This window comes from Bombus vosnesenskii, unplaced genomic scaffold, assembly GCF_011952255.1.
Source record: "Bombus vosnesenskii isolate JDL3184/JDL3185 unplaced genomic scaffold, Bvos_JDL3184-5_v1.1 scf7180000013273, whole genome shotgun sequence".
NCBI lineage: Eukaryota > Metazoa > Arthropoda > Insecta > Hymenoptera > Apidae > Bombus > Bombus vosnesenskii.
This window is the reverse complement of record NW_022882931.1, coordinates 943,254-960,434: the sequence shown is the minus strand read 5'-3', so window position 1 is coordinate 960,434 and position 17,181 is coordinate 943,254. Positions and strand designations below refer to the sequence as shown.

Here is a 17,181-nt window from a genome sequence, read left to right as displayed (position 1 = left end):
CGACTGATTAAGGACGCTGTAAATCTCGAACACCTTTGACATTTGTACGCAATATTTTTCAGACGCTCGTTCAACTAGCTGCGATGAAACTTCCGGGCGAAGATCTCGTTAACGCTGTCGAATTTCAAAATTCTACCAACCCGCCATCGTTTTCCACATTGGACACCATTGTTTCTCGAGAAAATAACGATCGGCGCAAAATACGAGGCCCGAGTGAAAATCACGAAAGTCCTGCGGCCGCCCGGGATTCACCCCCTCTAATCTGGTCTCCTTGGTTTCGCCCTGAGGGCGAAAGGAGAAGACTCACCCCCGAGCTTTCGTCGACTGGGTTACTTCCAAGGGTGCAAACGAGCGAGCAAGATCGGCTAAGAAAGTCGCCGGAAGGCGGTGCGAGATGGATAAAGAGGCTGGCGAAGGCGTGTGCGAGAGAGGACAGGAGGCGGTTTAAAGGGTAGCGAACGCCTCGACAAAGGCAACCCTCTTAAAGTCCGCTCTACACTCTGCCTACCAATGCGAATTCGAAGCCAGATACCGCGTGCCAGATTTTTGGCAAAGGGCTGAGTGCTAGCCACCCCCGGAAATGAACTGAAATTAGCCCGATAAACTTGAGAATACCAAAACTTGTAACTTGTGTCCAAAGAAAATGACCTACGAAAGGGGTCGATGGGCAAAGACAAACTCGAAACTTGAAATACGTAGGTCGATCCATAAGTGAGTTACTCGCCCCTTTAAAAACAAAGGATGAATAAAGAGAAAAAATACGTTTTATTGCTAACGCGGAATTAATTCGCGAACACTTCTACGACCCGCGCGAAATGTACCTACACTCGTACCAAATACATTGCAGTTCTTACGTTACATTATTACATTAGAATAATAATAAAATTTCAAAATGTTCCGTATAATGCGTGATTCATATATTCGTAGAAACAGTCGAATAGTTTGCCGAACCACTGTACCTCTCTTAGGACAGATGTTAAAAGGGTACAGTGATTTACTTATTTACGTTAATCTGTGTACGTACGTATGTCCTTTGAAAAATTACTCTGGCGACTTGATAGAAGAGAGAAGGTTTGAAAGAAGGTTCTTCAGCCCTAATGTTCTTCCGCGTCCCTGCGAGAGTCGTTACTCCGATCGAGGAAAGAAACGAAGGCGAAGAAACAAGCGGGGGAAAGAGCAAAATCGTAAGTAGGGACGCGAGCGTCGTCGGCTCTAATCTGGGACGCGGCACGAGAGCGAACCCTAATCCAGCTTATCCAGAAAGTAATTTTGAGTCTTTTGAAAGCGACCCTCTCCTGTCCTCCCCTGGCAGCCTCGTCCAGGGAGGAATCCCGAGAGGAAGAGAGAGAAAGAGAGAGAGAGATGAAGAGAGAGAAGGGACGGGGGTGGTCGGACCTCGCGACCGTTCGAGGATTTTAAGTCCTGTGGAAGGACCTCACCACCCTTGGAACAGAACTTTTCCACCATCCCTATCCTACGAGTTGCCGGTGACGCTATCAGCGAAGAGCAGTTGTTTTTCTCGATTTCGGTCGGGGGAAATTAGTAAGGAGAAGTGAGGGGTAAAAACGGGCTGATCCTTGGACAGGATAACTGCAGACAAGATACGAGAGTTGGAAAAGAATTAAATGGTCCAAGTGTGCATCCTTTCATCGTCATCGGCAATTAGCAAATGTTTAATGACGTTTGAATTTCATGAGACACAGCATCGATTCTTGCTTTCGCGATTGCCACGAATGGGCAATTTACAAATTCTGTTCCGACATATCAAACGCGTAACGACGATCGTACTTTCGTAATTAATTAAAGACAATAATTTCTCCTTCCTATAAGCGCGTACGGTTTCGAACAAAAGAATTTCTCGAAGATACACAAAGTACAACACACAAACTACAAGCTCCGTGTTAAATTTAATTCGCGCGATTCGCGTGTATTCCCGTAGAGAAATTGATTTCCGCTTAAAATCGAATTACTAACAAAGTTCGGCTGCTTGATTTAAATTGATTTATGAAATACCGCCGAATGAAATAAAAGAAAGGAAAAAAGAGAAAATATTCGCGCGTGTCTCGACGGAGGCAGCCGCAATCTGTTAAAGAAATACATACAGGGAAACACGAAAAACCTCTCACGCATACCTGAAACCGTATACTGACTCTACTCGGAAATTCTATCAATATTACTTCGAAGCTTCGATATCTAAAATTTTCTGCAGATATTTTTGCTTGAAAAATTTGAATAAACGTAAAAACGTCGGAAGAACGAGCTACGACGATTTTGAAAGATTTTCGCTACAACATGCAAGATTCTGAGAAACATTTACGAATAAGCCAACACGATGATTAATCGACGATGTATCCGGCTTGTAACTACTCTGTTAATTCAAATATCTAAAAATTTTCATTCATCGAAATATCTACGACAACCTGCTGACTGGCGGCAACTTATCTGGCATCAAAATGGCAAATGATCATCGAGTAATGGCCGACGTCGAACGCAGACGAAATAGACGCAGAGACAGCGAGAGAAAGAGGAGGAGGGTACATCGTGTGCTGGAATATTTCGAGAGTACTCGATGCATTGTCACTCGGGCCTACCCTTGGTCCACCCTCTCGACGATTCGAAACCAGCCCCGGTACACAGGGGGAGGTAGCTGCACGTGCAGAGCTAACGGCTCGTTGGCCGAGTTGCGCGCCTATACACGGTGTCGCATTCAAATCGAACACATCGATACAACCCACCTCCCTCCAAAAAAACTTTTGATCTTGCCAATATGTTTGCGCGTCGATTCCAAAATCCCTCTGGAATAGGCGAAAATTCCTTCTCTACGAGTTTCAAACTCGTTCCACGTCCAATCGACTTTGTTGCGAATTTCGGATCAGTAAAATGAACGCATTGAAAATAGTCTTATATACGTTGTATATCGATTAGTATATTCGCCTAGAATGTTACACGATAGTAAATGATTTTCATACAGTAAGTGGTATTCTTATTTACGTTCACGAAACTGAGGAAATTAAAGTTTCATTATTTTCATCGTACCTCTTTTGTTCCTCTTCGTCCAATGTAATGCATTTAGTTAACGTTTCGTTACAGTTTGCATGATTAAACTTTGCTTGGAAATTAAGAAACACGGAGAACTCTGTACATTTTGATACGTTTTATCTATGGTTATATCGGCTATTTCATTCCTTTTCACCAGCAATTTCACAGAATGAAGCGTGGCACACGGTGATCGTGACTAAGTAGACCGCGGACGTTCATGCGCGTTCATACTTTCAGCAATATGACGAAGCTGGAGATTCGTATCGCCTGCTAAACATTACAACCTCACTTCGTGTATCTGATTTTTCCAAATTTCCGTACGTCCAAAAAATACTTTGTAAACGAAGAAACATCCGCGACCAGTACACTCTGGCCGCGTTATAAAATCAAACTTTAAATTACACGAATCTTCGAGGATACGTATAAAAGGTTGTTAATTCCCTCGTAATTGCAATAAACAAAAATTCTTCCTACTCGATAATTTCTCAAACTGACCACCGAATCGATCAACCACTCTCTCTTGCGAAACCACCTCTTTCGAATCCTTCGAATCGTCTCAGGACACCCCGTATGAGAGTTCCAGGCTCGCCTAGCTATTACCTAACCTAACCTGCGTAGGCAGCCGTTCGTACATAGCCAGGATGGTCTAGTATATAGAGGCTCGCAGGTACGTACCTAGAGGGACCAGCTTCATCCTAAGCAGCCACCCCGTTGGCCGGGTAGGTAGGTAGAGTATTATATACGTAGTGGAAGCTGGAGGGTCCTCACCGCCGCAACATTACGCTGATTGCCTGAATTATCCGCAACCAGGCTGCCTGTACGCTTCTATATACGCACTCACACGTGTATAACCGCTGTTCGTACACGTGTGTGCACGTAGTCGGATACGTACGTGTATCATAGTACTGTACTGGTACTCGTGCCGGCTGGTTGCGTATCCGCGCGATTCACCACCGTCACAGGGATCGTGTACGTATTTGCGGTTTGCCAGAGAGTGTTGGTGAAAGTGCGGCAGTATCGTCGCGCTCGTAGAACGGTTTACGGGCAGAAAATTGAAAACAGGGCGCGTGATTGCGAAAGACGGCGGCGCGATGCACGTGGAAGTGGAATAGCGAATAGACTCGTTGGTGTAAACATAGGCGAGGCTGCTACCAGTTCTCTGGATGAACTTCCCTCTTGGAAAACGCGCAGCGGCATATGGGCCGATGTCAGAATACCAAAGGTCGCGCGAAGATTACAGGAAAAACATACCAAAATACATTTCTCGTGTTTCACGAGGCAACGATCTTAGAATTCAATATCGTCGATGAATCTTATACGAACAGCGGTGGATTTCTAGCTCGATATCTGCCAACGACCATTTCGTTCTTCAGTTTCTGACACATCCGAAACACGGTGCAGCAGGCGTATAAAATTATTTCGTAGATTTTGAGGATCGTTTGCGAGTTTGTCACAGGTGGCGTTAATAAAATGAAACGATTATCAAATATTCGTAAACGTATACGTCGACGCTAGGAATTCGAGATCAATTTTCCTGGAATTTTGCTGATGTTCTATCAGAGAATCAAATAAAACAGAATAACCAGAGTCTGGTTTAATATCTCGCTTTTCAAACAGTCGGTGTTCGCGCGCAAAATCATACGAAATGCACGCAGTTTATTTCAATCCTCCGACCATTTCTCTTAACATCGCGTTCAACCGAATCGTTCCAGATCACCAGTCGCTCTGAGAATCGAAAGCCGCATAGAATCGTAGCCGGTGAAACACGGACAACGCGTTGTGTCGGAAACAAAGTCGGTCGATTCAGAAGGGGCATGTCGTTTTACATTTTTTCAGCCGCGTTCAACGGATTGACCGGTTAATAGAGGCAGCTCTGAAGCGTCCATTTAGCGATCCTTGTGGATGCTGTACCCCTTTCGGTCGTCTCTATACAGGCTATAGGGCAATCTCGATGGATGGCCGGGCGGATAGTCGCGTGCAGTCGCGTAGTCGCGCGGACAGAATCGCGACCAACCAGCGGGAAAAGGTGAGACAGAGCCGGATAGATGGAGATAGAGTGAGAGGAGGCTCGACAAAGCGAGCGTTTCGATTCCGGTGACACAGTGACACGGAGCCTGTCAGCGGAGGCCAGCCATTGGCTCGTTTCTGATAAATAGAACGCTACCGGGAACAGTGTCGCGAGTACCGACAATGGGGGTGCCGGAAGACCGGGGCAGCTTTAATTTCCCCCCGTAGTTCCTGGCAATTACCGCGTGGCGCACCCCGATAGCCATCTCTATCTCCGACCACAATGCACCCGGTTCCGAGTTCCCCTCCCCGATCTGCCATCAACCCCACCTCGGCGACATCTCCGACACAGTGTTTCTCAAACTCTCCACTGGCCACAAGCCCTTCGTCACTTGATAATCTTCGCCAAACGCTAAGGGGAATTTCATTAAAATAGAGTTTAGAGACAGAGTTCAAGTTAAAGTCTCGGACTGTGCTAAAGTAGATATAGGGGAAGAGATTTTGCACCGTGTACAGACAGATTAGAGTGATTTTGTTAAGAAAGGGGTTGCAGATGTTGGGAGACACTGGTACACCCTCATACCTAGTTGGAATCTTCGCTAGCCTTTTCGCGATTCGGAATTTCACGGTCAAAGGTGAGAAGCATCCTTACAGATTCGTCGCCCTTTTGTGATTTCTCCATTCATTTGGAATTGTAGCAGGTACTTTTCATACTGTGATTAACGCGACAAACACGGTCAATGCGAATGGTTTCCTGGTATATTGGAGCGGAGAAGCTTTTGCCAAAAATCGCAGAAGTTCAAAGTCGTTTATCCAGTTTCAGATGCAGGAATTATCGACTGCGCGGCAATCCATACGGAATATTAATTACGCTTCGCGAGTAATGAACTTATGCAGATAATTACGTGCAACGACCTGTTACACTCGAGAATATATGGCGACGTTGTTTCTTGAACGTCGCGCTATCAAGTTCCAAACACGCACCGTCATAGAAAAAATATTGAGCAAACTCTTGAAATTCTTCTCCACAACTGCAACATGGTCTTCGTAGAATTACGTAAAACGATTGAAGAGAAATTACAGATGAAACGCAATTTTGATTCTTAATGAGTTTGGCGAGCTTACGAGAAAATTATACGACCAGAGATTAAACAAAGTTCGTTTCCTAGTTCCAAAAGTCTCTGAAAAATTGATGCAATGGTCTACCACTATCTGGTGTCTTTGAATCACAGAAATCTATCAAAGGAATATGGAGGAGATTTTGGAAAGCAATCAGAGCGTTCGCGAGAGGGACGAGCTCGATAATACGTCGATTAGAATGCGATCCGTTGATGATGCTTCGCACTCTGACCAAAGTGAACCTTCGCGAACCAATTCGTAAAAAAGATGTAACTTTGCGCGGTTCCCGCGTTTCTTGGTAGTCGCGCGAGACAAAACTTGGCCAGGAACCAAAGTAAACGCGTGACGAAGTTTTATCGCGCGAAAGTTGCCCGGTCAAAGCCGATTAAGCCAGCCGATATCGTATCTCGGCCGCTTTTATTCGTGGAACAAACGAATGAGGAACTGCTCGCTGGATCGCCGGCACCGAGCTGTTTAACTCATTCGTCCCAAGTCCTTCGAGGAGTTTACGAACGACTCGACTGCGATTCCGCTACGACCGCTTAAGTTTCAGCTTCTTCCTCTCCGACGAGCGAAAGATCCTTTCCCTAAATGAAGACAGACCGACGAGAGGCAGAGACTGCCGGCAACATTATCGTGTTTTAATTTAACTTGCAGCTGCACTTTAATTAGACTTCGCCTGAATGAGGAGACGCCGAGGAGACGAGCAAAGCCAGCCAGACTAAACCGACTCTCTTCCTTCCAGTTTCCGGTACCAGACCTTCTCTCGTCCATCCTCTTCCCTTTTATACAAAATGATGTAGATTGTCTTGTTCTTGAGGGCTGTCGAATTTTTGACTTCTGTACAATGGTTTCTTCGTTGAAGATGATCGACGTTGAATTAAAGATATTTATCAGATTTAGGAAAAACTTTGTATGTTCTTCTTTTTGGTTACCGATTAACTAATACCGAATTTCGCTCAGTAATTTGTAATTACGCACCTTGGTATGTTACCAACGAAACAATACATCGCGACCTTAAGATAGCCACAGTTAAAGAAGAAATGTCCAAGTTCAGAAACAGATATAATATAAGAATTAACAACCATCAAAACCCATTAGTTACCCAATTACTTGACACGACGGATCAGATTCACAGACTAAAAAGACAAAACCTTTTGGATCGTAGCATTAGATTTAACTACAATCAAACATACTATAAACTCTTATAATCCAAGTTACAGTACCGCCCCAAAATAATTTACTTATAATTCTCAATGACAATTGATTGTAAATAGTCTACCAAATAAAAAAAGAGTAATTTGTAAATGTAATGCATGAAGTTGGTATCAGTAAAAATTTTGATCCACGCAGGTGGTCATAACACAATTCGAGAATAATTCAACCAACACTCGGACACAGAAAAGGTGTACTATTTTACAGGATAACGTAGGGCCTTCTTCGATTCGCCAAGAAATAAAAACCGTCGAATGGAATTTTTTACCACATCCTTCTTACAATTCATATCTGTATCCTTGTGTCTATCACATATTTTTATCAATGTCAAACTTCTTTACAAATAGCAACGTTAAAAGTAATCCATTTTATGCACGTAAAAATCAGCGTAAAACTTTTACAACGGAGAAATTGCAGAAAAATGTAAATGATGATTATATAGTTAAATAAAATTATATTATTGAAAGTTCAAAATATTTGAATTTTCTTTTAAAAATGCGCCTAAATTCTCGATTCTGATTCAACAAATTTCGTCATAGATAGCGGTGTACGTTAAGGATACAAGGATTTTAGTTCACAGTGGCGGACAGGAGGAATTTTAATTTTGCATAGAGTTGCGCTCGTAACCAACGCGACTCTCGCAATCCTCTCTCGTTCTCGAGGAGAGCAACGAGGACCTTTCAATAGCTACAAATTCTTCAGACTTTTTTTTTTATTATTTAATTTGTACTTCACAATTTGTCCAGCTAGTCATTTGGTAAATTTTTCTAACTAAATTGCTAAATAACATGTGGATGGCTACCCCTAGCGGGATACCATCTTCGAGTCTTCGGACTCGCCCAGGCATTTTCTAAGTATTGTAACGAAAGTCACCCAGGTCTAGCGCGATAGATCGTCTATGAGTCGGACGCGCCACTTGAAAATGCCAAATCTCGAGGATTTTTAGGCGTCGAAGTGTCGCGTCCGGTTTATATTTTATACTTCCGATGCCATGCCACGTCGCTGGGCAGTCAATTGTTTAGACTTGGCCAAGCAAGTGGAACTATGTGGGAAATGTCCTGAAGATGTCTTTGTCAGTTTTCTTTTCTACCAACTTCTTTTAGAAAGGACACACTTTTGGCGCGGTCTCGTTAGTTCGTCATTCAACATTCTATCGCAATCGCAAAACTTTCCAGCAAATGCAATCGCAACCCTAAATGTAAATAAGTTGAAGTCTAGTCTTAAATCTGGCATTAAACCTAACTCGACGTTTGTCAATTAATTTAACGAACTCTACGCTCTAAATCTAAAATTAATTGAATAAGTTAGTAAATGATATTTGGTAATAAACTCGTTAGTAGTAATTAACTATTATAAATTAATAAAACATCGATATTATCGATATCGACACTTGTAATTGAATTACAGGTAATAAAGTGTGCAACTGAAAATAAATCATTTATTTAAATTAAACCTTTTAAATATACAACGAAAATAATTGTAGTATATTAAACTCGATTATAAAACGTAGCATGTTTCACTGAAAATGCCAGTCTTCGATAGACAATGAACGTAGAAATAGCAGTTGCTGTAAATGTTCTCCAATTAAGCGATTTCTTGCTTCATTTAAATTTTAAAACACTGCCCGCTTTGGAGAATAGCCGTTCAGACGAAACGGTCGTTGCGCTTATTGCTAAATATTTTTTGGCGAGTTTGTTCAGAAGTGAATTATTCGACTGACTGCAAAATTTGATTCGACAATTTCGATATTTACCAGCTAAGTATAGATATTGAAAATATATCTTCACGTTAAATGTCGATGCAAAATGTCGATGTCTGAATTGAAAACTATCGATGTTTAAAAACACTGATATTATATCGCTCATCACGAGTACGAATATTTGAACGACTTTTAGAGCTCGAACCGAAGTCCCTGTATTCCAGGACAAGATTCCTTTAATAGTTCGACCCAAAACGAGGAACAGATCGTAACAGTTATTTCTTTTTATTTCTATTTCTGAAGATATAGGCATTATATCGCAATGGAACATAGAAAGTTGTCAGAAATTTCCCTTTTCCAGCTGTTTCATTTCACGCGTAATATCGCCAGCAAGAATGGATTCGTGTATTTTCCACGACACCCTCCTTATCTGTTCGCACTTAACGAACACCCAAAACTGTCGCGAAGCCCATGACGCGTTTTATTGCTTCGCGCAACAATCGTAACAGCGTCTGGTCTCAGTTGGCGGCGGAGATCAAAGTGAATGGGAAGACTTATCGAAACTGCGGCAAATAAACTTGTAGATCGACGGGGATTAATCTCATGACCGAAATTGCTCGCGCGTCGCTATGGCTGCCTGGGACTCTCCCAAAGAAAATTTAGTTTTAGAAAAATTAGCCAGGAAATTTTCAATCGGCAAATTTATTTTCGAAGGAACCATAGGTCGAACGAAATACCTGTGCTTGCCGGGAGAATTTTAATTACAAAGAAACGTTAAATGAGCCATCGCGAAACATTGTAGAACAAAATTTAGGGCAGGTTGTATTGCTTTCTGAAATAAAAATTAACAAAGGAAAACAGGTTAAACGTTTCGACAAGAGCTGCAATTTGCCAGATACCGAGAAAAAAAGGCATGAAATCTGGCGACACGGGGAGCCGTGTGAAAGCTCGCGAAAAATTCCACGGTGGTCCCGATTCCCTTCCCATTTGAGAATCCCTGTCCGAGGTCGAGAGCACTTATTCGGGCCATAACTCCCGCACACGTTCCCTACGTTTCTGCCCTCCCGCCCTCATAAATACATGAGACGACGGGCACGAGTAGTCGGAGGGAACGGCGAAAAAGACGACAAACCAGGCAATGGGGCGGGAACGGATACGGAGCACGGGAATCCGGGACTTTAAAACAAATATATCGCGCGTAAATCCAGGCTGGATGTAAGTCATAGGCTCTGCGAGGGATGTCGAGATACATGGAGACATTCGTGCCTGAAAAAAGGGATGGAAGAAGCAAATCGTTGCTGCTTTGCTTTACATATTTCCTGTTGCAATCTCTCCCGTTAGTACCTTTCGACGAAAGAAAACGTCGTAACGGTACGGAGGAAAGGACGCAGTTTTCACCGATTGTTTTCAACGAAAACACGTTTCTTCCGGATGTTTAATTATCAAGACGTTAAATCGAACGCGATTCTCGTTTCGATGTTAGTTTCTGCTGGCGTGTTTCATTCTTCGCTGCTGGCTGCTGGAAACGATGAAATTTCCGTCCGAGCGAACCCCGTTTCCGTAATTATTTCTTAGAATGTCCTCGCAGAGAAGGAACGGAAGCGAGAGAGAGAGAGAGAGAGAGAGAGAGCTGCAACAGCAACGCGACTGCGATTGAAAGTAAGGCGCGAGAACGTGCCGGCAAAACGACGTAAAACGAAACATTTTTCCAGCGTCGTGGAAACAAATTACTTGAAAATTACTCGCTTGGGATTGACGTTTGATTGCGCCGTTGCCTTCTTTCTTCCTTTCTCCCTTTTCCCGCGAACGGCGGCGCGCGCCGTCGAGTAACCGTGCACGCGAAAGGTAGGTCGAAGGTAGGAGGACACATTTATCCACGCTGGATACCGAAGAACAGTGTAACCTCGCCGTGTATACAGCTAAAATTGTACACAGCTGAAAATTGTACACGTGTGAAGGGTGGATGCACGTGCGCTCAACCTCTTCTCACCCTTCATCTCGTACGATTCTCTCCTCGCTAGTTCCGCCACTTTTCACTCTATCCCCCCGTCCCTTTGCCCTTCCAACGTCTCTCTGTTTCTCCCTTCGTCCCACGTCCCGCCCCCACAGCTCCATCTCTTTCGTCTCCACGTTTCACCTCTTCGTCCCGTTTTCTCCTCTTTCTATTTACGTCGCTTTTCGCATTATCGCCTTTTTCGTCGAGCGAGTCTGGCTTAATTCAGTGGAAATTATTCATTTGCCTAATTGCCACTCGTCGACCTGGATCGTCGACGCTTCGCCGCGGAAACCTTCGCCCCCTGCAACCCCCGCCCTGCCCCCCTATCCTCTTCGACGCCGATTCCTATCCGTGACAACGACGAGTTTCGCCTTTCATTCTGTAACCGAGCCTCTCGCGTGAAAAGCATTTCGTTAATTCGCGCTGGGGAGAATCGCATCGCCACCCTTTGAGTCCGGTTCCTAGCTGCAACTGCGTTTCAAAATCTTGTCGTCAAGCCGATCGATCTAACAACATCGTAGAGAATCGCGTTCCCGAGAATTGCGAACGGTTCGGTTTGCATCGGGCTGCTTCGAATTTCGCAGGATAATTAACGAAACACGCACCAAATAAGCTACAATGAAATAAATATAAATTAATGTTCAGTAAAATAAAACTTTAGTAGATGGAATCTCATGATGTTCGCTGAACTATTGCGTTGCTTAAATATATTTAAAACGTGGATCTACCAACTACAGGCAATCGAATTTATTATAATGAATACGTATTATAATTTAGCGCAAAATAGAGATTTAATATAAAGAACCGCATAATATCCAATACGTGAAACATGCATAGCTCAGCGAACCTAGTCCAAACGTTGACTCGCTAATGATAATAAATCGCATTTTGGTGTACACACGTTGTTTCATGTGAAATAACGTAAAACAAGAAACATTCGGCTCACGGAGTCTCATAGATGCACAATATCCAGTGAAAACCTGCCACAGTAGTCTACCAGCAACAGAGAATCGTATTCTAATGTAATAAATACGTAAATTTGGCGCAAAAATACAAATTTCTGTGTACGTGTGTAGACCAACAATACCTAGTCAAAACGTTGATCTGCCAACGAAAGAGGCTGGTATTTATTTCGAGGGACGAATTCACGTCGCCGTGGCGTCCAGCGGACCAAGGTTATGTTTCGCGGGGGTGGCACCCGGGTAAGAGTCGATCTCGCGGTGGTCGAGCGTGCATTTCCCGTGGGCGAGTACCGGGGATTCATGAATACCGGAGTATTTGCACACTGTGCGCCGATATACGCGGCAGCGCAGACACTTTCGCGGCCGTTAGTGTGCGCTTTCGTGCGCGCGTGTTGAAGCTGGCCGACACGGCGGACACACGTGGAGTGTGTCGGTGTTTGGTAACGCGGCAGCAAAGTCCCTGGGGGCTTAATACGGTATGCACGTCTGTCGTTCGCGAGCTCGACCCAATGTGGGCTCGAACCAACTACCAGCTAATATTCCACGAGAGGGCCCTGGGCTACGTGCCTGGACTACCGAATACCCAGCGAAACCTGTGGAAACTCGTGATCCAACCGCCTCGTCGCGAACGGAGGCGATTTATTTTTCGCGAGAAAACCGGCTTTTGCGATCCTCAGCCACGCACAACTTCTCTTTCAGAGGGAACATTTTTATTTTTCGGTCAACACGAAGCAGAGAAATTCAGGAATAAATAAGATTTTAGCGTAAACAAGTTGCACGTTCGATGGTAGTTTTGATCGAGCAACTGGTTGTTGATAAACTAGTTTGATTGAACAATGCCACTTCAACTTTCACAATGTGCAATAAAACACGCAGTTCAAGTTCGCTGAACAATTCGATTGTAACCTACTTGCTGTTTAAATTTATTCTCGTTCAGTGTGTGAGCATGGACAACGATGTACGAGGTTCTCGAAAGTTTAATCGATCGGCTCCGCCTTTGGTAAATTTCACTATTCAGAAACGCGATTGGTATTTGAGAAATCTTGAAAATTTGCAACTTAAAAATCGAAGGAATTTGTTTCCTTTGAAATTAGAAACTAATCCAAAAGAATCGATGAAATTAATTTTAAAAGTAGTGTACGGATTAAAACTCGGAATAACAAACATAGCAAAGTGTTAAATCATATCGCGAAGCTGCGATATCAAATCACTACCATTGAAACTGCAAAATAATTCTCCTATCTTCTAATCGGTCATCTAATCAACTAACTCTCTGAGTCATTTTCGACTCGAGAGTCATATCTTTCTAACGTTAAAAAATTTCAGAAAAACGCTAAACAATCCTTGTTAATAGATATAATTTTCCACTACGATTTTACATCAAAATCTTTCTCAAGGTGCCCGCTAAAAGTTTTCTTCCTTGTTTAAACACGAACAGGATCGAGATACGAAAATTGATTGCAAGATCACGGCGAGAGTATGAAAATACATTGTGCGATCGACGAACACGTGATATATAGATTCTGCTCCAAAAATACAACCTCCCATCGCATCGATGATTCGCAATTAAAAATGATCGCATGGCGGGCGACGCAGGCCTCTGTTTCGAGTATCAAAGCGACGCGTTCGGATCCACGCATCAGCGGGCGCATCGATCAGAGAGCGGCGGCGGCGGCGGCGGCAGCGGCGGTGGCAGCAGCGGGCGCGTTTTCACGGAGCCACGAGCGGGAAATTTCGGCGCGCAGCCGCGATTAAAATCCCGCGACGCATCCAGGCGGTCGACAATGGTGGCCGAAAGTTCGTTTGCGACGCGTTTACCAGTAGCGGATGGTTTTAAAGCCATCGGGGGCAGCGCGCGGGGGTGGACACCGGTGGACAGAAGGGGGGCGGCACGGGCACAATGGCAAAGCGGCGAACAAAGCCTATCCACGGGTAATTCGAAATTCGCATCGTCCTGTGCCCGCACGCCCGTAATTAACGGTAACCCCGTGTCCTGGCCCGATTAAAAAAGGACGTCGTGTAATTGCACTCCCCGAGCCGCTCGTCACCGCCTACCTCCGGGGATTTTAACGAACTCCGGGTTTCGATACCGTGTGCCAAAGGTTCGTTATCGCTTTGGAAATTCCGCGACCCAAAGGACCATTTTTTCGAGTGGCGTACTGGCTCAACCGATTCGATGGGTTTCGCGTGGCAATTTAGGCGATTTTAGTTGCACCCGAATTAGATGGTCGAGAGTCTATTAAGAGGAAGATAGCGAATGAAAAGCCGCGCGAAAGATTTCCACAGGAGACATATAGTTGGAGAATTTTGAATCTCTCGAGATTCTCTTCATCGTGTCTCTGACAGTCAATTCTGTCCGAAGAGAATCTTCGCGGAGAATTTTGTGCTGCGAGTTTCAGACTAGAGACGCGTTCTTGAAGAACGTTCCAGTGTCTCGACTACGCCTACTAAAAGATCATCAATGAAATTTCGAAACGTTTCGTACACGGACTGATTGAATAGGATTATAAAAATTTCGTCGAGCTCTCGGCATGGTCGAGGCACGTTACAGTTATTTTCCCGATCCGTCACCGACCATGAAAACTGTTTTGTCTTTGGGTGTGCTTATCGCGGCTCGATATCATCGACGATCGACGGGGCTGGAAACGCGGATGGAAACGCGGCAACTATCGATAAATATTCATCGCGCGCTACCACCTCTACGATCCTGCTCCATCTATCTTTCGGACGTTGATGTCGACGCTGGAAAGGAGCTACGTAGAAAAGGCGGAAACAAAGACGGAGAGACGCGAGCAAGAACGGAGAAAAGGGGATCGCGGGCTGTGCCGAATAATTGCCAACTATTCCAGGCACGCAGCTTAAGACGCAGGGGAAAACGGTTCTTGGCCGTGGCTGGAGGAGCGACGGGGGCCGTGAGGCGGTCCGAGGGGACGAGACGGAGAGAATGGAGGCGGAAAATGAGAGAAACAAAGAGAAGGCCGAGGAGGAACGAAGGAACGAGCGAGAAAGTCAGACGTTGTTCCACGTTAGGGAGTTGGAGGCGAGACAAGGAGGCAAATGGGGACACGGAGAAGCAGGAGAGCGTACGAGGCCGAACAGCGGAGAACCGAGAAGGGCAGAGAGAGCAGCAGAGGAGAAAAGGAGAGTGGGAGTTGCCAAGATGGCGCCACCAAGAGTAGCAGTGGACGGAGGTAGGAGGTGAGAGGTGGAGAACGTGCTCCAGCAGGAGGAAGGGTGAAAGATAAATGACGTGTCCACCGCCTCCACCGGCAACCTCGACTGCCACCGACATCGCCGCGAAGACGCGGCCAAAGAAGAAGAAGCGGCAAGGGGCCGACGGGAAGCCTCCATTAAACATTGGCTCGCTTGCTTACCCTTTAGCCTCCCTTGCTTTTTCCTTGGCCTCCACGCTCCTCACCTTCGCTCGTGGCTTCCGTCGGGATTATGGATCGGGTTGCCAGCGAGTTCCTCCTATTTTTCTTTTTTCTTTTTATCGCGTTTTTCATATAATTTTAGCGAAATCGTATCTCTACGTCGCGTTAAAGTTTCACGACGCTCCGGCGTATTTTCGGCAGGAGAGCGCGACTCACGATTTTTATCTTCTCATCGACCGCGAAGAACCGAAACGTAGACTTAGATCGACTAATATTTTTAACCTCTCTCCTTTGGTATCTTTATATTCACGTGCTGTTTCTGCAATTTCTTGTTATGGAATCGCGACAGTTAACACAGTCTCCGAGGAACATGTACGCATTGTTCTGGTGGAAGTTCGCGAAGCGAGAGGCGCGAAGAAGCCGAGATCGATCGCCCATCAGCAATTCTCCTAACGTTCTACGGAGGATGGCAAAGGCACAAGACGCCGCGAGACACCGTATAAAGCCAAAAATAAAACGTTACGTACAGCTCCGCTGGCGGATGCCTTTCGCCGACAGCGTCGGATCGTGTCGCCGTTGCTGCAACAAAAAGAATAAGCACGAATTAATTCCGAGCGAAACTTTGAAACTGGAACTCAACAAATTCACTCCAACCTCGCTGTTCCTCTCTTGCAAAAAAAAAAAAAAAATCTCCATCGCGAGAATTACTCATGATCCGAAAACTTTCAGCGAACAACCGAGTAACTAACCTTCTTCCTCGGAACTTCTTCAACCTCCCTTGCCCGCCCACCCTTCTATGCGTTTCCTGTGCGTTTTCCACTCAGAGGAGCACCGGTTTACGAGTTCACGGTCCCGTGAACCACGAACTCGCGATAGGAGAGCGAAAGAGACAGAGGGGTCGAATCATCTCCCCAGATTCCCAAGCACCGAGCGTTATGAACTATCGGAAGACACATTAGCGCAAATCTGCGAAGCCAATAACTGGGCCCGACGTTCCGCGTCGCCACGGAACGGAGGTGGCTGTGGAGGTGGTTGCACGTAGTGGATGAAGAACGGCGGCAGGGGGTGAGAGCTGGCAGGGGGCACGTCACCGCCTCTGTCGTCGGGGCGTCAAATTATTCTGCGATTAATAATCCGCGCGTTACACGCGTGATCGGGCCTTTATCCCGATAGCTGGGCTCGCATCGCTGTCTCTCTTTCTTCCTTCCTGCCAGCCACCCCCCTAAAGGTATCAATGGCTGCGGCACGTCGGAGCGATTGTCCTTCTGTGTCGAGGGCATTTATCGCTCCGCGAGACGTGCATGAATCGATTGCACGCGAGCGTCCTTTAATGAAACGCGCGGTTCGTTCGTACTCTAATCCCACCTCCCATCCAAATCGGCTCCTCTCTAACTGAAAAGATTCATTAGATTGATTAAACCGCCGTGCCCGAAAATTCACCAGCCGCTGGTACTGTTCTATGGATTCCCTTCTTTTGTAGTCTTACCATCGCTAAGTGTCGAAGTTGTCGATGTACAGTAGATCGTCGACTTTGGGTATCGGAACATTTACGGAAATTTAGACGAACTCGAAAAATCATTAGGAAATTGATAAAGCGTTTAAGGATTGTTTCTTTGTTTGAAACTTTCTTTGAATAAAGAGCATACGCGTTAGCTTGTCCCAAAAGTTTCTTTCGTTTCACGAGGAAACAATTTTATCGAATTGTATATGATCCATTTTGTTCGATTAATTAAGCTAAAGACCACAACATTTCACAGATTACGTATCATG

The 17,181-nt window shown here is 45.1% G+C and overlaps 1 protein-coding gene across 2 annotated transcripts in view; it reads right to left on the bottom strand.

Annotated features, from left to right (window-relative positions):
* Nucleotides 1–17,181, bottom strand: part of LOC117231751 — a 201,725-nt gene that overhangs the window by 48,024 nt on the left and 136,520 nt on the right. For both annotated transcript variants that reach the window (XM_033490460.1, XM_033490461.1), the window contains exon 4: nt 15,939–15,990. In XM_033490460.1, the coding sequence (XP_033346351.1) occupies nt 15,939–15,990 (52 nt within the window). The remainder of the gene's footprint in view (nt 1–15,938; nt 15,991–17,181) is intronic.